The 26,544-nt window shown below is 42.0% G+C and overlaps 2 protein-coding genes and 1 long non-coding RNA gene across 6 annotated transcripts; 1 reads left to right on the top strand and 2 right to left on the bottom strand.

Annotated features, from left to right (window-relative positions):
• Positions 1-1,740: 1,740 nt before the first annotated feature.
• On the bottom strand, positions 1,741-15,836 carry LOC115119382 (5-hydroxytryptamine receptor 3A-like). The gene is made up of 9 exons (XM_029648156.2): positions 15,803-15,836; positions 15,552-15,712; positions 12,580-12,624; positions 12,355-12,464; positions 5,488-5,660; positions 5,197-5,360; positions 4,785-4,995; positions 2,842-3,000; positions 1,741-2,697 (listed from the first exon to the last, which is right to left on the bottom strand). Exons 1-9 carry the CDS (start codon positions 15,834-15,836, stop codon positions 2,417-2,419), a joined length of 1,338 nt encoding a protein of 445 aa, XP_029504016.2. The 3' UTR covers positions 1,741-2,416.
• A 3,017-nt stretch (positions 15,837-18,853) lies between these two features.
• On the bottom strand, positions 18,854-23,953 carry LOC135559532 (tRNA-splicing endonuclease subunit Sen54-like). Of its 4 annotated transcripts, none has more exons than XM_065010233.1 (11): positions 23,709-23,953; positions 23,145-23,303; positions 22,867-22,930; positions 22,614-22,697; positions 22,302-22,400; positions 22,165-22,217; positions 21,920-22,045; positions 21,168-21,787; positions 20,911-20,971; positions 19,941-20,054; positions 18,854-19,761 (listed from the first exon to the last, which is right to left on the bottom strand). In XM_065010233.1, the coding sequence occupies exons 1-11, from the start codon at positions 23,762-23,764 to the stop codon at positions 19,611-19,613; spliced, it is 1,587 nt and encodes a 528-aa protein (XP_064866305.1). In that variant the 5' UTR covers positions 23,765-23,953; the 3' UTR covers positions 18,854-19,610. The 4 variants fall into 4 exon arrangements, with proteins under 4 accessions (XP_064866305.1, XP_064866306.1, XP_064866307.1 ...); XM_065010234.1 differs by having other exon boundaries at positions 21,920-22,009; positions 23,709-23,952; XM_065010235.1 differs by lacking the exons at positions 23,145-23,303; positions 23,709-23,953 and adding an exon at positions 23,082-23,106.
• Positions 23,303-24,868, top strand: LOC135564671 (uncharacterized). The gene is made up of 2 exons (XR_010461202.1): positions 23,303-23,396; positions 24,424-24,868. It is a non-coding gene; the product is annotated as an uncharacterized LOC135564671 (long non-coding RNA).
• The last annotated feature ends 1,676 nt before the right edge of the window (positions 24,869-26,544 follow it).

Below are 26,544 nucleotides of genomic sequence, written 5' to 3'. Positions count from 1 at the left end.
TCTACAAGTAGGGTGAGTCAATATGGTTTTTCTACGTGCACGAACACTCAAACACTGATAAATCCGAACCATGGACAGCCACATCATATTTAGTCTACATTGATTGGACTAAATCGTTTTTGGTATCTTTTAGTTGTCTATGTATTAGACTAGGCATAGGTGATTTGATGATGTTGAAATGGTGCTGGAATACTGGCCTCTGTTTTGTTAGCGACTTGCAGTAACTCTTCATGGTTCTAAATCAATCATTTTTTATTAGTTCGAAAATGTCAGAAACATTAACTTGCTTGTCCATGCTGTAGGTCATGTAACTGTTTGTTTAATTCAATATGCTTTATGACTTCACCGGACAGAAGTTGGTCTCTGGTTTTGTGATGAAACGAAGGTTGAATTTATTCTGCCACTGAGTCTTCTTATTGTCTCGGCGTTAGGCCTATACAGTGCCTTCAGAAAGTATTCAGGACATTGACTTTTTCCGAATTTTGTTACGTTACAGCCCTATTCTAAAATGGACAGAAAAACATCTAAATCAGTCTACACACAATACACATAATGACAAAACAAAAACAGGTTTTTAGAAATTTTAGAAAATGCATTAAAAAAATAAAATAAAAAATAACTTTTACATAAGTGTTCAGACCCTTTAATCTGTACTTTGTTGAAGCCCTTTTGGCAGCGATTACAGCATTGGGGCTTCTTGGGTATGACGCAACAAGCTTGGCACACCTGTATTTGTGAAGTTTTTCCCATTCTTCTATGCAGATCCTCTCAAGCTCTGTCAGGTTGGATGAGGAGCGTTGCTGAACAGCTATTTTCAGGTCTCTCCAGAGATGTTTGATTAGGTTCAAATCCAGGCTCTGGCGGGGCACCTCAAGGATATTCAGAGACTTGTCCTGAAGCCAATCCCGCAATGTCTTGGCTGTGTGCTTAGGGTCGTTGTCCTGTTGGAAGGTGAACCTTCGCCCCAGTTTGAGGTCCTGAGCTCTCTGGAGAAGGTTTTCATCATGTACTTTTCACCGTTCATCTTTGCCTTCATCCTGACTAGTCTCCCAGTCCCTGCCGATTTAAAAATATCCTAACAGCATAATGCTGCCACCACCATGCTTCATGGTAGGGATGGTGCCAGGTTTCCTCCAGACTTGACGCTTGGCATTCAGGCGAAAGAGTCCAATCTTGGTTTCATCAGACCAGATAATCTTGTTTTTCATGGTCTGAGAGTCTTTAGGTGCCTTTTGGCAAACTACAAGCAGTCTGACATGTGCCTTTTACTAAGGAGTGGCTTCCGTCTGGTCACTCTACCATAAAGGCCTGATTGGTGGAGTGCTGCAGAGATGGTTGTCCTTCTGGAAGGTTCTCCCATCTCCATAGAGGAACTCTGGAGCTCTGTAAGAGTGACCACTGGGTTCGTGGTCACCCCACTGACCAATGCCCTTCTCCCCAGATTGCTCAGTTTGGCCGGGCCCAGCTCTAGAAAGAGCATTGCTGGTTCCAAACTTCTTCCATGTTAGAATAATAGAGGCCACTGTGTTCTTGGTGACCTTCAATGCTGCAGAAATGTTTTGGTACCCTTCCCCAGATCTGTACCTTGATTCAGTCCTGTCTCGGAGCTCTACGGACAATTCTTTCAACCTCATGACTTGGTTTTTGCTCTGACATGCACGGTCAACTGTGGGACCTTATATAGGCAGGTGTGTGCCTTTCCGTATCATGTCCAATTCATTGAATTTACCACAGCTGGACTCCAATCAAGTTGTAGAAACATCTGAAGAATCAATGGAAACAGGATGCACCTGAGCTAAATTTCGAGCCTCAAAGCAAAGGGTCTGAATACTAATGTCAATAGGGTATTTCAGTTTTTAATTTGTAATAAATTTGCAAACATTTCTCAACTTGTTATCACTTTGTCGTTATGGGGTATTGTGTGTAGATTGCGATTTATTTATTTTTACATTTTAGAATAAAGATGTAAAAAATCAAGGGGTCTGAATACTTCCCAAATGCACTGTATATCACGGTGGCAAGGCACATGAACTAACAGGTTATAGAGCAAACAACGCAATTATCACAACACAGGTTGTGGCTTGCCCATGGATGTTTCCCATGCACCACTGGAAACAACTTAATGAATATGTTGCAAATAGTAATTTACTTATTTCAGTTAGCTCAATCACAGACATGAACAATAGCCTTAACAACAGAAGCAGTAGCTAAGTGAACCTAAGTCAGGTTAGGTAATGAAGATAATGTAAAATATATTAAAAGCTTTAGTCTACAGGTCTTGCAGGGAAACAGCTATTTATAAAGAATAATTTATTGGAATTTACCAGTATTATTTACCATTAAGTACCAATATTATGCATATAAGTAACCCAAAGAGCCTAAAAATCCTCATATATTGTAAATGCACTGTGCACAGTTAATGAAGCCACATGAAACTTATGAATATCAGAAAACTAATGGTGGTAATGAGATAAAGGCAAAAGTAAGCCTGGTCAATACGTCTGGCCACTTTCTCCCAGTACCCCGGCTTCTCCTTGCCACATCTCACATTAACAGAGAACCATTCCTGCCGTGCGTTCTGCACCTCCTTTAGGATCAGCTGCAGCAGGTAGGGGTTGTTCAGCCAGTTTCCATCGAGGTCCTTCTTGTTAAAGGTGTCCACCTTCTCCAGGCTGCTCTCAGCATCTCTCTCAGGCTCTAAGAAGAAAATTGGAAGGTTTTCTTGCAGTTTCTGAAGTCTAATCATTTGTTTTTGTCTAATTATATTCTACATCTATGGCCTCAGTAATGTCCTGGATCATTATCAATATCTTATGAAAATGACAAAAGAACAGATTTCACCTCTTCGGCATTCAGTCTCTTCTTGAGTCTCTTCGCAGGTCTTAGCAGAAGTCTGGACGTCCTGATCAACCCTGCTGTCCATATCAATCAGGAAGCTCATTAGCATGGTCTCCAGGAGGCTGAGGCCCGTAAGGGCAAAGATTACGATGCAGTAAATAGCTGGAGAAAGGGAGATGTCAATGATATACAGTTGAAGTCAGAAGTTTACATACACTTGGAGTAATTAAAACTAGTTTTTCAACCACTCCACATATTTCTGGTTAACAAACTATAGTTTTGGCAACTTGGTTAGGACATCTACTTTGTCCTTGACACAAGTCATTTTTCCAACAATTGTTTACAGACAGATTATTTCATTTATAATTCACTGTATCACAATTCCAGTGGGTCAGAAGTTTACATACACTAAGTTGACTATGCTTTTAAATAGCTTGGGAAATAACTGAAAATGATGCCATGGCTTTAGAAGCTTCTGATAGGCTAATTGACATAATTTGAGTCAATTGGAGGTCTACCTGTGGATGTATTTCAAGGCCTACCTTCAAACTCAGTGCCTCTTTGTTTGACATCATGGGAAATTCAAAATAAATCAGCCAAGACCAAAATAAATCAGCCATCCTTGGGAGCAATTTCCAAACGCCTGAAGGTACCACGTTCATCTGTACAAACAATAGTACGCAAGTATAAACACCATGGGACCATGCAGCCATCATACCGCTCAGGAAGGAGACTCGTTCTGTCTCCTAGAGATTAACGTACTTTGGTGCGAAAAGTGAAAATCAATCCCAGAACAACAGCAAAGGACCTTGTGAAGATGTTGAAGGAAACAGGTACTAAAGTACCTATATCCACAGCAAAACGAGTCCTATATCGACATAACCTGAAAGGCTGCTCAGCAAGGAAGAAGCCATTGCTCCAAAACTGCCATAACAAAGCCAGATTACGGTTTGCAACTGCACATGGGGACAAAGATCATACTTTTTGGAGAAATGTCCTCTGGTCTGATGAAACAAAAATAGAACTGTTTGGCCGTAATGACCATCGTTATGTTTGGAGGAAAAAGGGGGATGCTTGCAAGCCAAAGAACATCATCCCAACCATGAGCACAGGAGTGGCAGCATCATGTTGTGGGGGTGCTTTACTGCAGAAGGACTGGTGCACTTCACAAATAGATGGCATCATGAGGATAGAAAATTAGGTGGATACATTGAAGCAACATCTCAAGACATCAGTCAGGAAGTTGAAGCTTGGTCGCAAATGGGTCTTCCAAATGGACAATGACCAAAAGGATACTTTCAAAGTTATGGGAAAATGGCTTAAGGACAACAAAGTCAAGGTATTGGAGTGGCCATCACAAAGCCCTGACCTCAAGCCCAGAGAAAATTTGTGGGCAGAACTGAAAAAGCGTGTGCGAGCAAGGAGGCCTACAATCCTGACTCAGTTACACCAGCTCTGTCAGGAGGAATGGGCCAAAATGTACCCAACTTATTGTGGCAAGCTTGTGGAAGGCTACCCGAAAAGTTTGACCCAAGTTAAACATCTTAAAGGCAATGCTACCAAATACTAATTGAGTGTATGTAAACTTCTGACCCATGGGCAATGTGATGAAAGAAGTAAAAGCTGAAATAAATCATTCTCTCTACTATTATTCTGACATTTCACATTCATAAAATAAAGTGGTGATCCTAATTGACCTAAGACAGGGGAATTTTTACTAGGATTAAATGTCAGGAATTGTGAAAAACTGAGTTTAAATGTATTTGGCTAAGGTGTATGTAAACCTCCGACCTTAACTGTAAAATGAAAACACTTTGGAAATGATGGGGAAATATTCAGAATAAAGATGAGAATAAGACTGTGCAAATGACATGAGGCTAAATACAATTTGGAGGGGTGTTCTTGTATTTACCATGTTGTAAACCTATAATGTGGTAACCTCTCACCTATCACTGGCAGGTTATTTGCTGTGGAGGGCAGGATGTCATTGAGAATCAACAATAGGACAGAGATGGACAAGAGTATGGTCACTTTGAAGCCTAGCTTTTCCCCTTTGGCCTCACTGATGAAAAAGGAGGCCAAATCCAACACAAGAAAAAAGGCAATTGGTACCACAAGGTTGATTATATATAATAGTGGCCTCCTTCGTAAGGTGATCTGTATGGAAGGGGAAAAGGGTCATATAAATTAGAATGCACAATAGACAAAAAATACTTATCGAAATACTCATTATAATTATGAAAGGGACAAGTGTGATCCCTTCAGTTTGTATTAGTCTCTTGCAAATTATGAAATAGTCCTAACATAACAACAGTCATTCTATTTAAATATCATGCTGTCATTTGCCTCAATTAATACCTTGTATATTAGCTGATGCCATTTTTCATCACCACCATAATTTAGTTCTTCCTCAGTCATAGCAATGCCCAGGAAGTCCCATTCATCCAGTGTAGTCATGCTCTCCCTAGTTATGTGGTTCACTGCAGTGTCGCTGGCGAATGCCCGCAATTTTATTTCTGATGCTGAACAGATAAAATATTTTGTTGATGTTACATGTTTTTATAGTACAGCCCTCTGAAAAGGAGCTGAGAAAAAGGAGTTGATGAAAGAGGCTAAGGTACAAAGACATGTGTGTGAGGGGGGGGTTACCTCTGTGTATCATGGACTTAAAGGTGATGCTGCAGCTCTGGGTGTCAAGGGGGAACCTATAAAGATCCAACTTGCAGGAAGTGGTTAGCCGGCGCTGGTCAATCACTTGAGCTAACCAATTATGATGCACCTGGACATATGGGCTCAATATGGTACTACTTGTATCAGAGATGCTGAAAGTGCAGACAAAGATATATCAGTATTTGGCCACTGTAAGAATGTACTTTCTTTACCAAGGAAGACAATGATATGTTACTTCTGAATAACATTAAAGCTTGTTTTTCATTTTATATATTTCACCTTTATTTAACCAGGTAGGCCAGTTGAGAACAAGTTCTCATTTACAACTGCGATCTGGCCAAGAATAAAGCAAGGCAGTGCAACACAAACAACAACACACATGGAATAAACAAACTTACAGTCAATAACATAATAGAAAAGTATATATACAGTGTGTGCAAATGAGGTAAGATAAGGGAGGTAAGGCAATAAATAGGCCATAGTGGTGAAATAATTACAATTTAGCAATTAAAACACTGTAGTGATAGACGTGCAGAAGATGAATGTGCAAGTAGAGATACTGGGGTGCAAAGGAGAAGAAAAAAAATACAAGTATGGGGATGAGGTAGTTGGATGGGCTATTTACAGATGGGCTATGTACAGGTACAGTGATCTGTGAGCTGCTCTGACAGCTGGTGCTTAAAGTTAGAGAGGGAGATATAAGTCTCCAGCTTCAGTGATTTTTGCAATTTGTTCATGTCATTGGCAGCAGAGAACTGGAAGGAAAGGCAGCCAAAAGAGGAATTGGCATTGGGGGTGACCAGTGAAATATACCTGCTGGAGTGCGTGCTATGGGTGGGAGATGCTATGGTTACCAGTTAGCTGAGATAAGGTGGGGCTTTACCTAGCAAAGACTTATAGATGACCTTGAGCCAGTGGGTTTGGCGACGAATATGAAGCAAGAGCCAGCCAACGAGAGCATACAGGTCGCAGTGGTGGGTAGTATATAGGGCTTTGGTGACAAAACAGATGGCACTGTGATAGACTGCATCCAATTTGCTGAGTAGAGTGTTGGAGGCTATTTGTAAATGACATCGCCGAAGACAAGGATCGGTAGGATAGTCAGATTTACGAGGGTATGTTTGGCAGCATGAGTGAAGGATGCTTTGTTGCGAGAAATAGGAAGCCGATTCTAGATTTAATTTTGGATTGGAGATGCTTAATGTGAGTCTGGAAGGAGAGTTTACAGTCTAACCAGACACCTAGGTATTTGTAGTTGTCCACATATTCTAAGTCAGAACCTTCCAGAGTAGTGATGCTGGACGGGCAGGCGGGTGCAGGCAGCGATTGGTTGAAGAGCATGCATTTAGTTTTACTTGTATTTAAGAGCAGTTGGAGGCCACGGAAGGAGAGTTGTATGGCATTGAAGCTCGTCTGGAGATTAGTTAACACAGTGTCCAAAGAAGGGCCAGAAGTATACAGAATGGGGTCATCTGCGTAGAGGTGGATCAGAGAATCCTCAGTAGCAAGAGCAACATAATCGGCCCGAGAAATTAACCCTGTGGCACCCCCATAGAGACTGCCAGAGGTCCGGACAACAGGCCCTCCGATTTGACACACTGAACTCTGTCTGAGAAGTAGTTGGTGAACCAAGCGAGGCAGTCATTTGAGAAACCAAGACTGTTGAGTCTGCCGATAAGAATGTGGTGATTGACAGAGTCGAAAGCCTTTGCTAGGTCGATGAATACAGCTGCACAGTATTGTCTCTTATCGATGGCGGTTATGATATCGTTTAGGACCTTGAGCATGGCTGAGGTGCACCCATGACCAGCTCAGAAACCAATATACACAGGCAGATTGCATAGTAGAGAAGGTATGGCGGGATTCAAAATGGTCGGTGATCTGTTTGTTAACTTGGCCTTTGAAGACCTTAGAAAGGCAGGGTAGGATAGATATAGGTCTGTAACAGTTTGGGTCTAGAGTGTCTCCCCCTTTGAAGAGGGGGATGACCGCGGCAGATTTTCAATCTTTGAGGATCTCAGACGATACGAAAGAGGTTGAACAGGCTAGTAATAGGGGTTGCAACAATTGCGGCGATTAATTTTAGAAAGAGAGGGTCCAGATTGTCTAGCCCGGCTGATTTGTAGAGGTCCAGATTTTGCAGCTCTTTCAGAACATCGACTATCTGGATTTGGGTGAAGGAGAAATGGGGGAGGCTTGGGCAAGTTGCTTTGGCAGGTGCAGGGCTGTTGACCGGGGTAGGGGTAGTCAGGTGGAAAGCATGGCCAGCCGTAGAAAAATGCTTGTTGAAATTCTCAATTATCATGGATTTATCGGTGGTGACAGTGTTTCCTAGCCTCAGTGCAGTGGGCAGCTGGGAGGAAGTGCTCTTATTCTCCATGGACTTTACAGTGTCCCAGAATGTTTTGGAGTTTGTTCTACAGGATGCAAATTTCTGTTTGAAAAAGCTAGCCTTTGCTTTCCTAACTGCCTGTGTATATTGGTTCCTAATTTCCCTGAAAAGTTGCATATCGCGGGGGCTATTTGATGCTAATGCAGTACGCCACAGGATGTTTTTGTGCTGGTCAAGGGCAGTCAGGTCTGGAGTGAACCAAGGGAAATATCTGTACCTGGTTTTACATTTTTTGAACGGGGCATGCTTATTTAAGATTGTGAGGAAAGCACTTTTAAAGAATAACCAGGCATCCTCTACTGACGGAATGAGGTCAATATTCTTCCAGGATACCCGGACCAGGTCGATTAGAAAGGCCTGCTTGTTGAAGTGTTTTAGGGAGCGTTTGACAGTGATGAGGGGTGGTCGTTTGACCGCAGACCCATGACGGACGCAGGCAATGAGGCAGTGATCGCTGAGATCCTGGTTGAAGACAGCAGAGGTGTTTTTGGAGGGCAGGTTGGTTAGGATGGTATCTATGAGGGCGCTCGTGTTTACGAATTTGGGGTTGTACCTGGTAGGTTCATTGATAATTTGTGTGAGATTGAGGGCATCTATCTTAGATTGTAGGACGGCTGGGGTGTTAAGTATGTCCCTGTTTCGGTCACCTAACAGCACGAGCTCGGAAGATAGATGGGAGGGGGGGCAATCAATTCACATATGGTGTCCAGGGTACAGCTAAGGGCATAAGGTGGTCTATAGCAAGCGGCAAAAGACTTGTTTCTGGAAAGGTGTATTTTTAAAAGTCGAAGCTCAAATTGTTTGGGCACAGACCTGGATAGTATGGCAGTAGATTGCAGCTCCACCACCTTTGGCAGTTCTATCTTGTCTGAACATGTTGTAGTTGGGGATGGAAATTCCAGGGTTTTTGGTGGCCTTCCTAAGCCAGGATGCAGACACAGCTAGGACATCTGGGTTGGCAGAGTGTACTAAAGCAGTGAATGAAACTTAGGGAGGAGGCTTTAATGTTAACATGCATGAAACCCAGGCTTTTACGGTTACAGAAGTCAACAAATGAGAGCGCCTGGGGAATGGGAGTGGAGCTAGGCACTGCAGGGCCTGGATTAACCTCTACATTCCCAGAGGAGGAGTAGGATAAGGGTACGGCTAAAGGCTATCAGAACTGGTCGTCTAGTGCGTTCGGAACAGAGAGTAAAAGGAGCAGGTTTCTGGGCACGGAAGAATAGAATCAAGGCATAATGTACAGACAAGGGTACGGTAGGATGTGAATACAGTGAAGGTAAACCTAGGCATTGAGTGACGATGAGAGAGGTATTGTCTCTAGAGACACCATTTAAACCAGGTGAGGTCACTGCATGTGTGGGAGGTGGAACAAAAGGGTTAGCTAAGGCATATTGAGCTGGAGGCTCTACAGTAAAATAAGACAATAATCACTAACCAAAACAGCGATGGACAAGGCATATTGACATTAGGGAGAGGCATGCGTAGCCGAGTGATCATGGAGTCTAGGGAGTAGCTAGGCAGGCTGGAGACACGGCGATTCAGACAGCTATCCGGGGATAGCAGAAGGGCCTTAGGGGGACGTCCTGACGGAAGAGTCAGTTGTAGCCCCCTCGGGCGGTTACGTCGGCAGACCGGTCGTGATGGATCGGCAGGGCTCCGTGTAGTAAAAGTGTCTAGGCTAATTGGCAAAATAGGTATTGTAGCCCAAGACAATTGGCTGATGGACTTCTTCAGCTAACAGTCTGATATGCTCTGGACAGCTAGCGGGCCGCGGCTAGCAGATGGGCATTCAGGGGACGTTGCGACTGAGGAGCTTGTTGAAGATCCCCTCGAGCGGATTATGTCGGTAGACCAGTCGTGAGGGATCGGCAGGGTTCTGTATCGACAGTAAAAGGGGTCCAGGCCAATTGTCAAAATAGGTATTGTAGCCCAAGGAGTGGCTGATGGACCTCTTCAGCTACTATGAAGGACCCAAAATTAAAAGATTTACAAAGTTACAACATTATATAAAACATCTAATGGGGAAATTGGTAAAGGAAGTCAAGTTCAGAAGTATAGTTTAGTGGGACAGTGCAAAGGCAAAAAAAATGTTGTTCATCTTATCCCAGACTGAGATCCGGTTTCAAAGGACACCAAACAGACTTTTCATAAAAGCAGCTTTGTATTTTTCCCCTGAAACAACACATTAAACACACAGAGACATTAGGGTTCTCGTATTCAGCTCCAATGCCCATTGTTTGTTCCCTACAAAGGCTATCTGAAAGATACCTTTTTATCAGTATATCGTCATGGTTTCTATGGTTGACAATCAACTACAAATAATCCAATCAAAGTGTATTTGTCCCGTACACAGATTAGCGGTCGTGTAACGTCTACTCCCGCTCCGGCGCTCGAGGTTGCCAGTTTACTAACCACCGGTCCTGGCAACCCATCATTATGCACACCTGACAACCATTATTATGCACACCTGCGCCCCATCATTAGGCACACCTGGACTTCATCACTACCCTGATTACTTCCCCTATATCTGTCAACCTGTCGTTTTTCTCACCAGGCAGTATTGTTTCTGTTTTCATGTCAGACGCTTCGCTTGTTTTGTATCGCGCCATGTTCGTTTATAGCAAACTCACCAACTGCACCTGCGTCTCCAGAACAGGACGTTAAAGCAGGTGCAACAAAATGCTTGTGTTTCTAGCTCCAGCAATGCAGTAAATATCTAGCAGGACAAAACTAATACACAAAAAGAAACAAGAAATGAAGATACTAGATCAAGCAATATCGAAAAGGTCAATGTCAGAGTCCGGAATATAAATACCTAGTGTGTAGACAGTATGAACAATATATGTAGGAAAAATTGATGTACAGCAGTAGTTAAATGGATGAGCTATGTTGATAATACAGTACTTATAAAGTGAGTTAACTTAATTTCTCAGATAAAATTAACAGAATAATGTTGCAGGAATGTTAATCTTATCTGTTTCTAACCACAAACCATTTTTGACCAATACACATTATGAAACTTAATTTATGTGACCAGTGTTCAATGACTATGTACTTAGGGAAGCAGTCTCTAAGGTGCAGGGTAGAGTACCCTGTTGTAGCCGGCTAGGTGCAGAACAAGGTACTGGGCGGAGGCCATCTAGTGATAACTGTTTAGCAGTCTGATGGCCTGGAGAAAGAAGCTGTTTTTTAGTCTCTCGGTCCCAGCTTTGATGCACCTGTACTTTCTCCGCCTGCTAGATGGTAGCGGGTGACTAGGTTGTGGCTCAGGTGGCTGAGGTCCTTGATTATCCTCTTGACCTTCCTATGACACCAGGTGTAGATGTCCTGGAGGGTAGGCAGTGTGCCCTCAGTGAAGTGTTGGGCTATTCTTTAGGGTCTTAGGGGACAAGACACATTTCTTCAGCTTCATGAGATTGAAGAGGCACTGTTGCACCTTCTTCACCACAGTGTTGGTGTGGAGGGACCATTTCAAGTCCTCAGTGATATCCACGCTGATGTGGATGGGTGCAATCTCTCTCGGCCATCTCCACGATCAGCTCCTTCGTTTTGTTGAGGGAGAGGTTAATTTTCCTTGCACCGCTCCACCAGGGCTCTCACCTCCTCCCTGTAGGCTGTCTTGTTGTTGTTGGACGACAGCAATGAAAGATACAGCAACGACAGGTGTTTTATTGGCATGTTATGTAGTATATACTGTGTGGTATGAGCACTTTTAGTGTTATTTTTTAAGTTTACATTTTTTTTTTTACCCCCCTTTCTCCCCAATTTCGTGGTATCCAATTGTTAGTAGTTACTATCTTGTCTCATTGCTACAACTCCCCTACGGGCTCGGGAGAGACAAAGGTGCGTCCTCCGAAAGCCATTCGTCCTCCGAAACACAACCCAACCAAGCCGCACTGCTTTTTAACACAGCGCACATCCAACCGGGAAGCCAGCTGCACCAATGTGTCGGAGGAAACACTGTGCACCTGGCGACCTGGTTAGCGTGCACTGTGCCCGGCCCGCCACAGTAGTTGCTAGTGCGCGATGAAACAAGGATATCCCTACCGGCCAAACCCTCCCTAACCTGGACGACGCTAGGCCAATTGTGCGTCACCCCATGGACCTCCTGGTCGCGGCCGGCTGCGACAGAGCCTGGGCGTGAACCCAGAGTCTCTGGTGGCACAGCTAGCACTGCGATGCAGTGCCCTAGACACTTTTAGTGTTATTTGACCCCTTATCAAACATACAAATTGTGGAAACTCTTTGATAAAAGGTATTTCATTGTGATGGACTGTACATAAAGGCTAACGATGAAGTAGAGAAGGATCACTTTTGTTATCATGTTATAGTATAATTACAAAGCTATTCAAATGCATTTCATTTTAAGGAAACAGAAGGGGGGGGAAACTATCCATAGTGAAAATGTGTTAACTACTGAAATATTGCTGAGACATATGAATGGTACTCACTCTTCTTGGATACCTATATCTGGTATCCAGACCCGTTCTCTCGGAACAGTCATTTTTGAAATTCCACAAAATTCCTTTGGTTCCCAAGCTATGAAGTAATTCACCCAGGCCTGTACATAATACAGGGGTTAAGAAGTAAATGTACATGAAAATCAATTATTATTACAACAGACCGTTAAGGGAAATAAATAGGAGTGAATAAATATCAACAGCATCTGTACTTACTGTTGAGATTAAGACATAGCTGGTGAAAGTTGAGGACTTCTCATTCTGCAGACAATCATAAATGAATAAATTCAAATTGATGTACAGGTAACTGCCAAAATAAAGGAAACACCAACATAAAGTGTCTTATTAGGGTGCCAGAACAGTTTAAATGCATATTGGAATAGATTCTATACGTGTCTGGAACTCTATTGGAGGGATGCAACACCATTCTTCCACAATAAATATAATTTGGTGCATTGTTGACGGTGGTGTCAAATGCTGTCTCAGGCGCCGCTTCAGAATCTCACATAAGTGTTCAATTGGGTTGAGATCTGGTGACTGAGATGGGTTGGCATGGCATATGGTTTACATAGTTTTCATGCTCATCAAACCATTCAGTGACCACTAATGTCCATTGTCATCCTATTGGGGCATAGTCATTGTAGCCAAAATAATGGCCTGCTCTGTATTTTTATTCATGACCCTAAGCGTGATGGGATATTAATTGCTTAATTAACTCAGGAACCACACCTGTGTGAAAGCACCTGCTTTCAAAATACTTTGTATTCCTCATTTACTCAAGTGTTTCCATTATTTTGGCAGTTACCTATAAGTGGTGGTAGTAGTACATACACTCTTAGAAAAAAGGGTTCCAAAAGGATTCTTCGACTGTAACCCTTTTTGGTTCCAGGTTAGAACCCTCTGTGGAAAGGGCTCTACATGGAACCCTCTGAGGAAATGGTTCTACCTGAAACCAAAAAGGGTTCTTCAAAGGGTTATCCTATGGGGACAGCCAAAGAACCCTTTTAGATTCTAGATAGCACTTTATTTTCCTAAGAGTGTACCATGTATATGTACTAACAGAAATGCAATTGCACACTTCCTAACAAACTGATGACATTATTGAAATAACCACATTAAGCTATAAACACTACAGTACCATATACTGCATGCCTTTTTATTTTTCATTCAAAACATTTTTTAGCTCATGTTTTTTGAGGTTTGGGGCTTACAAATGATAATCCAATCATAATCTTTTGTACCCCCAGCCTAAAATGTAATTTGTTGACTCAGGGCAACATTGCAGTATTAAAGGGTAGGAAAATACGTTTTTTTGCTATTTATTTGTAATATTTGTTCAAAGCATTGTAAGTATCGACTTAACTTCAGATTGGCCTACACACAACACCCCATAATGTCAAAGTGGAATTATGTTTTTCGATTTTTTTTACAAATGAAAAGCTAAAATGTCTTGAGTCATTAAGTATTCAACTCCTTTGTTATGGCAAGCCCAAAAAAGTTCAGGAATAAAAATGTGCTCAACCAGTCACATAATAAGCATGAACTCACTCTGTGTGCAATACTAGTGTTTAACATGATTTTAGAATGACTACCTCACCTCTGAACCCCACACATATAATTATCTGTCTAGCAGTGAATTTCAAACACAGATTCAACCACAAAGACCAGGGAGGTTTTAAAACGCCTCCCAAAGAAGGGCACCTATTGGTAGATTGGTAAAAAAAAAAAAAGCAAAAGCAGAGATTGAATATCCTATGAGCATGGTGAGGTTAATAATTCAAGTTTGGATGGTGTATCAATACACCCAGTCACGACAAGATACAGGCGTCCTTCCTAACTCAGTTGCCGAAGAGCAAGGAAACCACTCTGGGATTTCACCATGAGGTCAATAGTGACTTTAAAACAGTTACAAAGATTAATGGCTGTGATAGGAGAAAACTGAGGATGGATCAACAACATTGTAGTTACTCCACAATACTAACCTAATTAACAGAGTGAAAAAAAGGAAGCCTGTACAGAATACAAATATTGCTAAACATGCATCCTGTTTGTAACAAAGCACTAAAATAAAACTACAAACCATGTGGCCAAGCAATTCACTTTTTGTCCTGAATACGCTGCATCATGTTATGGGTAAGCTTGTAATCGTTAAAGACTGGGAAGTTTTTCAGGATAAAAAAATTGACGGAATGGAGCTAAGCACAAGCGAAATGCTGGAGGAAAATCTGGTTCAGTCTGCTTTCCACCAGACACTGGGAGATTAATTCACCTTTCAGCAGGACAATAACCTAAAACACAAGGCAAAATCTACACTGGAGTTGCTTACAAAGAAGACACTGAATGTTCCTAAGTGGCTGAGTTACAGTTTTGACTGAAATCCACTTGAAGATCTATGGTAACACCTGAAAATTGTTGTCTAGCAATGGTCAACAACTAATTTGACAGAGCTTGAAAGATTTTTAAAATAATAAATGGGCTAATGTTGCACAATCCAGGTGTGGAAACCTCTTAGACTTACCAAGAAAGACTCACAGCTGTAATCGCTGCCAACGGTGATTCTAAACATGTATTGACTCAGGGGGTTGAATATGTATCTAACCAAGATATATTAGTGTTTTCTTTCTCATAAAGTTTTTACAAATGTTAGAATTGTTCTTCCACTGACAATATTTTGTGTAGATTGTTGACAAACAAATGACAATTAAATCCCTTTTAATCCTACTTTGTAACACAAAAAAATGTAGAAAAAGTCAAGGGGTGCGAATACTTTCTAAAGGCACTGTATAGATTACATAGTCATAAAAAAAAATATTGAAATACTTCTCTCCTTATACACACAGCATGTGTCTCCTGTAAGACAACTTGTATGGATGATCCTCCAACTGTTGCATCAAACAGGTCTCGTTCCAGGCCAACTATATTGCATCAACCAACGGTTGTATGCCATGTTATGAACTGCACAGTTGGGTATCAGATTGATATCATTATTTATATTGATATATTATATTATTAATATTATTATTATACTTTATATTAATTGTTGATATACTATAATATTGATATCAACATATCATATATTTTTATACTGTTTACTCACTGTACATATATATATATATATATATATAAACGTTTCAGGGCAGAGCTCACCCAACAAAATGTTGGCAGATGGTTTAAAAACAAACACTTACCAAATCCATAATACCAAACAGAATCATGTCTACCATAACTAGTGTAGAATTGGTCCAGTGCACCACAGGCCGCAGACCTGTTGTACTCTCATTTATCTGTGACAGACCCAAGTGATCCTGAAGACGATGATAGGAACAGTCCTCCATAGTGGAGACACCACCTGCTTAGGAGAGTAGACCCTACCTTAGATTACAGAAGACATGGATCACAACTGATACAAATAGTGGCACAGTGGATGGGTTATCCGTACGTGGTAGAATATGGGACTCATACGCAAGTTCCATTTTCAATATTATGTCAAAAAATGTATTATTTTCTTAGAAGCCAAAGACAAACAAGGAGAAAGAGGAGCTGAGAGAAATCAAAAATGAGAACTCACCCATTAGAGCGAGTGAACACAGAAGCCACAGAGTGCTCATTGCTGTATGTTTAGGCTCACAGGTCCAGCCGAATGGTGTCCAAGTGGGAGAGGGCTGTGTTTTATATGTGTGTGAGAATATTATGTGTGGCCCAATCACATGGCTAGTTGACTTTACTCTGGGTCATTGTCAGAGGTACAGAGTGTTCAAGCCAAAACCTTCTGGGTCATTCCACAAATTCATTGCCATTTGAGAAGTGTAACTTAGTCAAATTATTTTGTTGATTTCACCTAATTTTAACAATCTGTCATAAAGAGCACATGTTCAACTTCATAAAATGTGTTTTCTCATCTAAAGAAGTTAAATAAATTACTAGAGTAAGTGCTTATTAAGGGCTAAATAAGGTAACAGGGTTTAATATGTATTTTTAAATCAGCCATAAATACCCTTGTGATGGGAATGGAAGCTTGTTGGGTGAAACAGGGAGTAGCAATTTATTTCAAGCTTCATAAAAATGAAATTGTAAAAAAATTGTTTAGCCTGTCTATGGGTTACAGGGTTGACGTGTTATGTTCGACCCGCTCAGTTTTCCACCACAAAACGGCAAAAAAAAGAAAGAGTAGAACCAGCTAACCTGCTTTTACTCTATGATTTGACTATTAGATGTTCATGTGTTTCTTTTGAAAAATATTTTAAAAGGAATAGTTTCACCATATTAAAAATGAGAGTTCAGTTCACATAACCGGGTTGACCTGTTATGGGAAATAAATCAGATGAAATAAATCTTCAGAAATGACTTTGTCAAAGCAACAAAATAACTAGGGCTTTACAATGATGGTGGAAACATGGAGATATTTTGGGATTAAGTGGGCTAAAATCTTCCTAGAAGTAGCACAGGGTTGATGGTCAATTTTGGCACTTTAGCATGCCTTTCTTCATATTAATTGAATTCTCCATGTGGTCTATATTAAGGGCACTTCATTTAATAGAACATGCTGTTAAAATGCAATATTGGTGCACAATTTCTACATAAAATATCAAAAGGTACTTTTCATGGAATGTCCCTTCTATTATGCACTGCACTGAGGATAGGAAACTCTGTCGCCACCGATAAATCCACTATAATTGACCATTTCAATAAGCATTTTTCTACGGCTGGCCATGCTTTCCACCTGGCTACCCCTACCCCGGTCAACAGCACTGTACCCCTAAAAGCAACTCGCCCAAGCCTTCCCCATTTCTCCTTCTCCCAAATCCAGTCAGCTGATGTTCTGAAAGAGCTGCAAAATCTGGACCCCTACAAATCAGCCGGGCTGGACAATCTGGACTCTTTCTTTATAAAATTATTTGCAACTCTATTACTAGCCTGTTCAACCTCTCTTTCGTGTTGTCTGAGATTCCCAAAGATTGGAAAGCAGCTGCTGTCATCCCCCTCTTCAAAGGGGGGGACACTCTTGACCAAACTGCTACAGACCTATATCTATCCTACCCTGCCTTTCTAAGGTCTTTCGAAAGCCAAGTTAACATATTACCGACCATTTCGAATCCCACCGCACCTTCTCCGCTATGCAATCTAGTTTCAGAGCTGGTCATGGGTGCACCTCAGCCACGCTCAAGGTCCTAAACGATATCTTAACCGCCATCGATAAGAAACAATACTGTGCAGCCGTATTCATTGACCTGGCCAAGGCTTTCAATCACCACATCCTCATCGGCAGACTCAACAGCCTTGGTTTCTCAAATGATTGCTTCGCCTGGTTCACCAACTACTTCTCTGATAGAGTTCAGTGTGTCAAATCGGAGGGCCTGTTGTCCAGGCCTCTGGCAGTCTCTGTGGGGGTGCCATAGGGTTCAATTATTGGGCCGACTCTCTTCTCTGTATACATCAATGATGTCGCTCTTACTGCTGGTGAGTCTCTGATCCACCTCTACGCAAACGACACCATTATGTATACTTCTGGCCCTTCTTTGGACACTGTGTTAACAACCCTCCAGACGAGCTTCAATGCCATACAACTCTCGTTCCGTGGCCTCCAACTGCTCTTAAATACAAGTCAAACTAAATAAATGCATGCTCTTCAACCGATCGCTGCCTGCACCTGCCCGCCCATCCAGCATCACTACTCTGGATGGTTCTGACTTAGAATATAACTACAAATACCTGGGTGTCTGGTTAGACTGTAAAATCTCCTTCCAGAACGAACTACAAAATTCTCTGAAACTGGAAACACTTATCTCCCTCACTAGCTTTAAGCACCAGCTGTCAGAGCAGCTCACTTCCCCTACTGAATTTATTTTGCTCCTTTGCACCCCGTTATTTCGATTTCTACTTTGCACATTCTTCCACTGCAAATCTAACATTCCAGTGTTTTACTTGCTATATTGTATTTACTTTGCCACCATGGCCTTTTTTTTGCCTTTACCTCCCTTATCTCACCTCATTTGCTCACATCGTATATAGACTTATTTTTCTACTGTATTATTGACTGTATGTTTGTTTTACTCCATGTGTAACTCTGTGTTGTTGTATGTGTCAAACTGCTTTGCTTTATCTTGGCCAGGTCGCAATTGTAAATGAGAACTTGTTCTCAACTTCCCTACCTGGTTAAATAAAGGTGAAAAAATTATGGATCAAATCTCCTCCTAACCTATTGACTTAGAGACAATGTGATCCTGAAGGGTGGAGATCCAGTGTATTTATTGTACTGCACATCACAGAAGGACTGATGGACAGGGTTTGCTGGTAAGCTAGAGCTGAGAGGAGCAGGTTGTGGTCAGTAACCTCATCTCAATGTTTTAACACCACTGAGTTTGTGGACTGATATAAGAGAGAAGAGTATGTGCTTTACATCTTCAGATTAGGCCACCCAAAGGAAATGGAAAGAAAATGTTATTACACAGGCTTACTAGTCCCATAGATTTCAGACAGAATGTCATAAAAGTAGAATAAAGGTTGTTTTATTTATGTAATGGGCAGAAGTGTATGGTAGGCACTATTTGGGTTTGGGGGGATTGGTTTTGTTAGGAAGGACAATGAGAACAATGCACCAATAACTCAACCACAAAGACATAATGTGAAGATAAACTCTACAGATACAGGCCATCATTTACAAGCAATTTGAAGAAAAAAAACCCAAGAGAACAGGAGTCAGGTAACTTAAACATGTGAGGTTACAACAACAAAAGGCCATTCAGTAAAGCTGATTGGATCTAAAATATGGGCAGATAGACAAAAATAAAGGGCTGAGATATACGCATGATCTACACATACCGCATCTATACTAAGTGCATACATAGTGAAGCCACTCGTGATACAGTGTATGAATACCAGAAAACTAATGGTGGTGATGAGATAAAGGCAGAAGAAAACCGAGCCAATTCGGTTCAAAATCTTCAGAGGTTTTACAAAACCATGCTTGGTATAAAACATGGTGACATTGTTTGGAGAGGTGACAATGTAGGTTACCTTTAGATGCAGATGATCATATGCCACTAAAAGAAGTCTGCAACACAGGAGGAAGACATACTACAGCATCAAACAGTGTGAGGACTGCCGTCCATCAATTCACTAAGAGAATTACGTTTTGTTCATTTCTTTGGCATTAGTTCCAGTTGCAGAGTTTCAGATCCACCGCAGGCAGCCCTGGCATGGTGCAGTAGTTAAACCAGGGCGTGTGACTGTTTACTGTGGTCAGGCCCTCAGAAGGACGTGTCTGTGGGTATCTGGAAGTCCTTGAAGGAGTAGAAGGAGATGTCCCCGTGGTCCACCACTGCATAGGTGACCGGGACGTCCCCACTCTGGAAAACCAGCAATTTCAGTGTCCACAAGTCAGGCACTGGACCATCGAAACTGGGAGAAGACAGCAGACAATATTCAGCATGCAGTAGCATTTGATAATAGTGTCATTTAGGATTTCGATGGCAGGTGGTCTTGTGACATCTCTTTTGAAAATGGTATTCTTTTTGAATGTATTATTTTTACTGATTTTAAAGTATGCAAAAATCCCCTGCCAGTTTTGGGATGTTTACCTGCACACACACATGCGAGAATAGGGTTTTCCAGGGGCGCTCTTTTTGAATTCAGCGACCGTGTCGGGTTGGTAAATGTTGAAACAGATTCTCCACTCCTCTGAACCTTTCAAACTGAGAAGACAAAGCCCAAAGTCAAACACAAGGCAGGCAGCATAGAAATATATGTAATATATCAAATGCACCTCTACGTCATATTGTATATATCATCCTAGGACATAATGTTAATCATATTTAACAAACCCACAGTATAGGGTTTCACTCATCTTATTATTTATACATTTTTCCACTCCATATACAAAACGAACAAAAATGTACAGATGCACACAAACAGTGATTACATCTCATCTGCCCAGACCAGCATGCTCACACCCCCATCCTTAGTGCCTGTATTATTGATTGCCACTTGGCCTGAAATTGTATCAATTTGTTTTTCTCTGTTGCCCATACTATTTAAATATTTACATAATAAATCCTTAGATTTTTCCATTGTGTTAATTATGGCGGATGGATTGATTTCTCCGATTTTTTTCAAGATGAGAATTGTCCAACCCATTGGATATCTTAATACACCCCCATATGCAATGGTCTTGAAATATGAAGACAGACAGATTAAAAGTACATTTATATTGTAATACTTCTGACAGTCAACTTTCTAGCTCTGCCCACAACTTTACAGCATTCCCAGAAAGCATGGATTATTGAGTCATTATTAGTTTTACACTTAAGACATGACTCTGCCATTGAGCTGTAGAATTAGTGAATTTTGTCTCCTGTATAATAAATCCTATACATTAGTTTATACTGGATTAAGCGTACATTTTCGTTAACTGTAATTTCACTCATCTTAATAGATGTTATTATGAATGAGCAGGGAGATACAATTACCACTAACCGGGATGGAACACTCAGCTAGCATGTCCTACTAAATTCACTTCAGGGTTCGTGATAAGATCCTAAAGAGGAATACCTGGATGCTCCCTCCAGCAGCCGTGTGGATTTGATCACACTGATTTTGTCCAGCAGCTCACCTGCGTCCAAGAAGGAATAAACGTCAAAACCATTTAGACATTTAACCATTCAAAATGCTGCTTATGAAAAATGTAATTGAACTTCGATAAACCACATGGGATAATGGGTTCATGTAATGATGAATCAGAGAGTAAACAGATAATGGAACTTATAGGAACTTGTCATTGACAGCAATGAAGTCCAGATTAGTTTTACCAGTTGAAGTGACCTGTGCAGGGTCATGTAGGGGTGTGACCGGCCCCTCCCACAGGTGTGTTGGCCTATCTCTGCGGCTCCGTTGAATCCTTCTCCCCTGTAGCTCCTGGTACTCCGCCCAGTTCCTGCAACGTCGTACCTCTCTGTCCTGGTTGATGTCCCTCCGGTACCGGTCCCTGTCCCGCTCCCTCTCACGCCGGGACATCCTCACCTCCCGCAGGTTGAGCCTCTGCAGCCAGGGGGCCACATCGCAGGCCCCCACTGACCCCACAGCGCCGGGCAGTAGGCAGGGGTCTGGGGAGGTCAGGCTGCTGGGGAGCCAGCTTCTGGAGCCCAGGTCTGGGAAGGGGATGGAGCTAAAGTCCCAGCGAGGGGAGCTCTGAGGCTGACCTGGCAGCTCAGAGTCAGGGTCTGGGGAGCCTTCCTTTGACCACCAGCTCCTGCCCTGGCCACCCTCGGTTGAAGTGGTGGGGTCAACGTGTGATGCTGTTTGGATTTCGTCAATGTCTGGGGCTGAAAGATCTGGAAGAGAGTCAGGATTCTTGTCCTCTTCCTCTCTGTTGCAGTCTTTCTCCTCCTCCATTCTCTTAGAAGTGGGGCCCTCCTGTGTTCCTGTGTGCCTGGAGCGCATTAGAAGAGGCAGAAAAGCAGGGTTTCCCATTGGACAGTAATCGCTTTGAGGCGTGTGGGTTGACTGAGTGATTAAACGATGTCTAAATATAAACGGGGTATGTCTGTGTCTGCTCACTCACCTGGAGGTGGGGCTGTGGCTGCGTTTCCTCTTCGGAAGTCTTCCTGATCTGTCTTGGGACTGGGGCAGGTTCAACTGCCTCTCATACTGACTTAAATGTAAATGTAAATACTGCGATGGCACAGAACTACAGGGAACAACACTAATCCTCAGATCATAAATACAGTCGCTTGCATGCAACTAAGGAAAAGGAAAGGAATGGCCTTAGAATCTAGACTAGTTCATGTCCATGAGGGAGACAATTACCTGGGATCAAATCTGTTCACCACATAGCCAAGTCGCTTCAAATGGCCAAAAACCTTTAGAGGAAATAAAATCATCCCGTTACGTCAAATCGTAAGTTTAGACTTGCTGGAATTGTATTATATTGTCTTTTCTCATACCTGATAATGCTGTACACTCATTGTCTTCGAGTATAGAAATCTCTCATAGCCCTCTTGGATGGACAGTGGCAGGTCTTGGTAGAACACTTGCAGGTTTCCCTATTCATTTTGAGGATCACAAGAGGTAACAATTCTAAGATAAAAATGACAAACTGTGTTTGTCTTATTTGGATCCACATGTATCAAACTAATGGAAATATCTTTATTAGGTGAACAACAATCCGACCATGGATAATTATAACCTGAATGGTGTGAGCGGTAACAATTCCCAGATTAACATGTTTATTGGCAATGCTGAGCCCATGCACTTACACACTCCATTAGATAGAGAGCCTCTTCTGGATGTAGACATTGCTTACCATGGGCAGAAAACCCCATAGTCTGCCAAAACTTCCCCTACAGCAGAACAGAGAATGAATGTAATGTCAGTTTTCATGTGAAATCTTTAGACATTAGCCTATACTAAATGTTAATGAGAGGTGAGCTCTAGATGAGTTCGAATAGACATCAGCAGAGAGCTTGTCATGACAAGGTCCTTCGCTCTCTCTGATGGACCATTACTCACTGCTGGTGACTGCAGCTCCACTATCATGTCACTGGGAATCCACACTGCCTTCACCAGGTTCCCCCTGGGCACAAAAACATACAAGGAGTCAGTCACGCCACCACCTGTAAAGCACAGTAATACCAATGACTTGACATGTTTGTTTAGCTGCAAATACATATGGACTAGGTATAATCATCTAACCACACCAACAGTCTAAAGTTGATGACACATACACTATCTAATTCTACTAGTAGCCGTCACTCTAGTCGTCCTTGGTTCCACCATCCATTACTCACAACCTCTCCACTCGCTCCTCAGATACTAGATTCCAGTGCTCGTCCAAACTCTGCTGAAGCCTATCCTTTTGCTGATCCGACCCAGTGGGAATGAAATCCTTCTGCCCGCGCACCGGGATCTTGTGGCTGCGCGTGCGGGCTTCGAACAGCTCAGATGGGCTGTCATTGAACCAGAAGCAAAACAAGTTACAAGGACTGACTCTGTCTACAATTGGTGTCAGCACTGGCTACACGTCTTTCACATTATATATGGTAAGAAATCACCCCCCCCCCCCCCCCCAAATGCCGGTCTTCCATTTAATTAGCTCGGTTAGAAAAACATTAAAATATTTGACCGCGCTGATAAAGACAGGACAACCACATTCAGATTGCCTAGCTAGCGTTCTCCGTAGCAGTTAGCGTCTATGAATGGGTTAGCTAGCTAGCTGCTAACACGTTTATAACAGCTCGAATTTCACAACAAAACTGTACTAAATTAGCTAACTTATTTGACAAAAACTATTATGTAAGAAACGATTCACTCGGTGCCTATTCAAAGACACGGCGTTTAAACTGCACACTTACTTTAGTAATTCATTGCCGAATTCTACTTTAGCTGATGTTTTGTTTTGGTCAGCCATGTTTGATAGGTAGACGGCTGTCAGATCATCCTAGGGTTTCCAATAGACAGCCGCAAAGACAAAATTGTCTGTATCGTAAAAAAAATATTTAAACTAACATTTGTTTTGGTCTTAATATAATGTTAGGCATGGGGTTAGGTTCAAAATCTGATTATAACAAGATAAATTGTAGAAATAGACGGGGGTAAGCCATAATTGTGACTTTGTGGCTGTGTTAACTAGTGACGACCGGGTCCTAGTGCACGCCATTGTACATTTTTGAAAGAAGTTCTTATACAGTTCACAAGAGGGCAGCAAAGCACAACATTTTACATTTTTATTTCACAATACACTCGTATATTACTGATGCTAATGAAGTCTGGGAAATAAGGCTTTTTATCTGCTGTGATGAGGCCACAGGGAAAACAGCCTCTGCAATTCTCTAAATAGACAAGTGTTAAACACAATCTTTTTGCGCCATAGTACCACTGGTATGTCATTCATATGTGAACCTTATTTTTTATTAATATTGATAAATGCCTTCTCTGCATTTTTATCATATCATATTTAGATTTTCTCACTTTGTAATATAAATAGTTTACCAATGTTGTGAATGAAAGGGCTCTTGGAAGGGTGCATGTATTATATGTGCAACCTCCTTACGACTTGCCCTTTGACAGGCCTGGCCACGAGTCATCACACCTGACGTGAGAGGTGAGAGAGATGCATTTAGATGCATGGACAATGAGAATGCCCCGCTGAGCAAATGTCCATACTACCAGGAAGTAAGAGACCATGCTCCCCTCACCCCACAAGCAGGCCCCCTTCCCTGAAAGTCAACAATAAACCACGTTTCCAGTAAGCCGGATAGCTCCCCAAGTCTAGCCCATCTCCATGGTGACCACTACCAGAGCTGACAATGCTGTGTCTTTTAGCCTAACTAGACCACCCATGCGGAAATACTTCTGATATAACAATATGTATCAGATTATTAAAGCTCCGTAATGCTGCTATCACATCTGTAGTCTGGAGTAAAATAAAAAATCCTCAACAATAAGCTGCATGTATAGATATTTGTGGACATACGCACAGTATTTCAAACATGTAATAAAACGTTTCAGTCAACCGTGGCATAGCATGTTTTACACCTTGACCTATTCCTGTGCGAGACATGACGTCAACATTCCCGTCACTGGTGTGAGTGACACAGTACCTTTGTGTGTGAGTCTCCACATGTTATTCATGGGTCCTTAACTCCTGGGTCTGGGGTTGCGGCCTGACTCTTTTAATCTGCTGTTTAACACACTGAATTGGACCTTTGCATTCTCAATCGGCCAGAGCAGGGTATTCCTGCTTTGTGTGGTTTGCTGACTTGCAAAACACGCCCTAAGGACCCCAGTAACTGTAACACTGAGGGGTTGACTGCCAGAGGTCACACTAAAAGGTCATCCTTATTGCTTGCAAAGTTATAGTGCTCAATGTAGAGAAGTAGAAGTTTAGATTGAAGATTACAATTCTTTAGGATCAGAATCACTTCTATTCACCAAGTCTATTTAAACATACTTAGTGATGTGGTGCTGCCAGCAATAGACAAATGTAACGACAAAATACAGACAGAGGAATTTACACAAAGTCAACATCCAGTATTTACTATGGTATGGTACATTGGGCCTTTTACATTTCATTTACTTGAGTTACCAGTCAAATAAAATTGTGGAGATGTAACGAGTAGAATGTAGGAAATAATCCAGCCCCCTGCAATGAAATACTAAACCAAATGTACCAACCTCACTACCGTCCACTAAAACATACGTTCACATTCAAACTAAAGAAAAGTTCAGGATGTCTGTTTATAGGCTACACATATCCAGGAATCAGTATTGTTTGCAAAAAGATCTTGAGGGCAGTGGTAAAACTGACTGCCTAGTTCTAAACCATTAGCAAACAAAGGCACACCACAGAGAGGGTCTAACACCTCACATCCTCAACATTACGCTCAGTCTCATCCAAGTGCTGTGGATCCTCTGGCACTAATCTGTTAAATCTGTTGTCATTTGTCTTCAGTCTCAGTGCACTTGCATTGGCACCCTCTCAATGTGACAAGGGGATGACCCATGGCCCTTCCTCCCTGCTCTAGTCCCAAGCCACTTTCACAAGTTATAACATGGTGACTATAGGGATGTAGAGACAAAACAGGTTGTAATTCTCCCTCGCACCTCTCACAACAGTCTACAGGGTACCTTGCAACAAGAGAACAGTACCTTTGTGGCCTTATAAATTAAGTTGTGTCAGGTGATAACATATGAAACATGAATTCAATTATTAGATGCTTTTAACCTGAGTAACAGAAAAGAGTACAAATGCAACTTACTAAAACTATGTAATAGCAACATGCTGTGTAATATGTTGTATTCTGTAACATATAAAAGGTCACAGTGTTCTAGGACCTACTCCCCCAGTGGAACTCCATTGTTCTAGAATGTTCTGGATGAATCCATATGTGGGGAGTTTACAAGATGGGGGCACCCTTCCTACTCCTCCATCCCTGTCTTGTCCTGTGTTCCAGCTCTAGCTCTCGCTTGTTTGCATTCCTCTCAGTTAATAAGTGTTTGTCTGATCCCTGACAGGAGGCTAAAGATCACCCACGCAAACACATTTACATTTTACATTTAAGTCATTTAGCAGACGCTCTTATCCAGAGCGACTTACAAATTGGTGCATTCACCTTATGACCTCCAGTGGAACACCCTGGCCCCTCCCATGGCCAAACTGTAAAGACAGCAGCAAGAGGTGGCTGGCCA

Source organism: Oncorhynchus nerka, linkage group LG26 (genome assembly GCF_034236695.1).
Source record: "Oncorhynchus nerka isolate Pitt River linkage group LG26, Oner_Uvic_2.0, whole genome shotgun sequence".
Classification (NCBI taxonomy): Eukaryota; Metazoa; Chordata; class Actinopteri; order Salmoniformes; family Salmonidae; genus Oncorhynchus; species Oncorhynchus nerka.
This window is presented reverse-complemented; position numbering and strand designations above follow the sequence as displayed.

Excerpts from the sequence above, each read along its gene's own strand:
- LOC115119382 (XM_029648156.2), bottom strand. The coding sequence starts at position 15,836 with ATGGAACTTGCGTATGAGTCCCATATTCTACCAC. Across the intron at positions 5,661-12,354 it reads GATATAGGTATCCAAGAAGA|CATCTCTGATACAAGTAGTA; the intron begins GTGAGTACCATT and ends CTGCACTTTCAG. Across the intron at positions 4,996-5,196 it reads GGCATCAGCTAATATACAAG|ATCACCTTACGAAGGAGGCC; the intron begins GTATTAATTGAG and ends CCTTCCATACAG.
- LOC135559532 (XM_065010233.1), bottom strand. The coding sequence starts at position 23,764 with ATGGCTGACCAAAACAAAACATCAGCTAAAGTAGAATTCGGCAATGAA. Across the intron at positions 22,931-23,144 it reads GAGGAGCGAGTGGAGAGGTT|GGGGAACCTGGTGAAGGCAG; the intron begins GTGAGTAATGGA and ends TTTTGTGCCCAG. Across the intron at positions 22,046-22,164 it reads GTGAACAGATTTGATCCCAG|TTCTGTGCCATCGCAGTATT; the intron begins GTAATTGTCTCC and ends TGTTCCCTGTAG.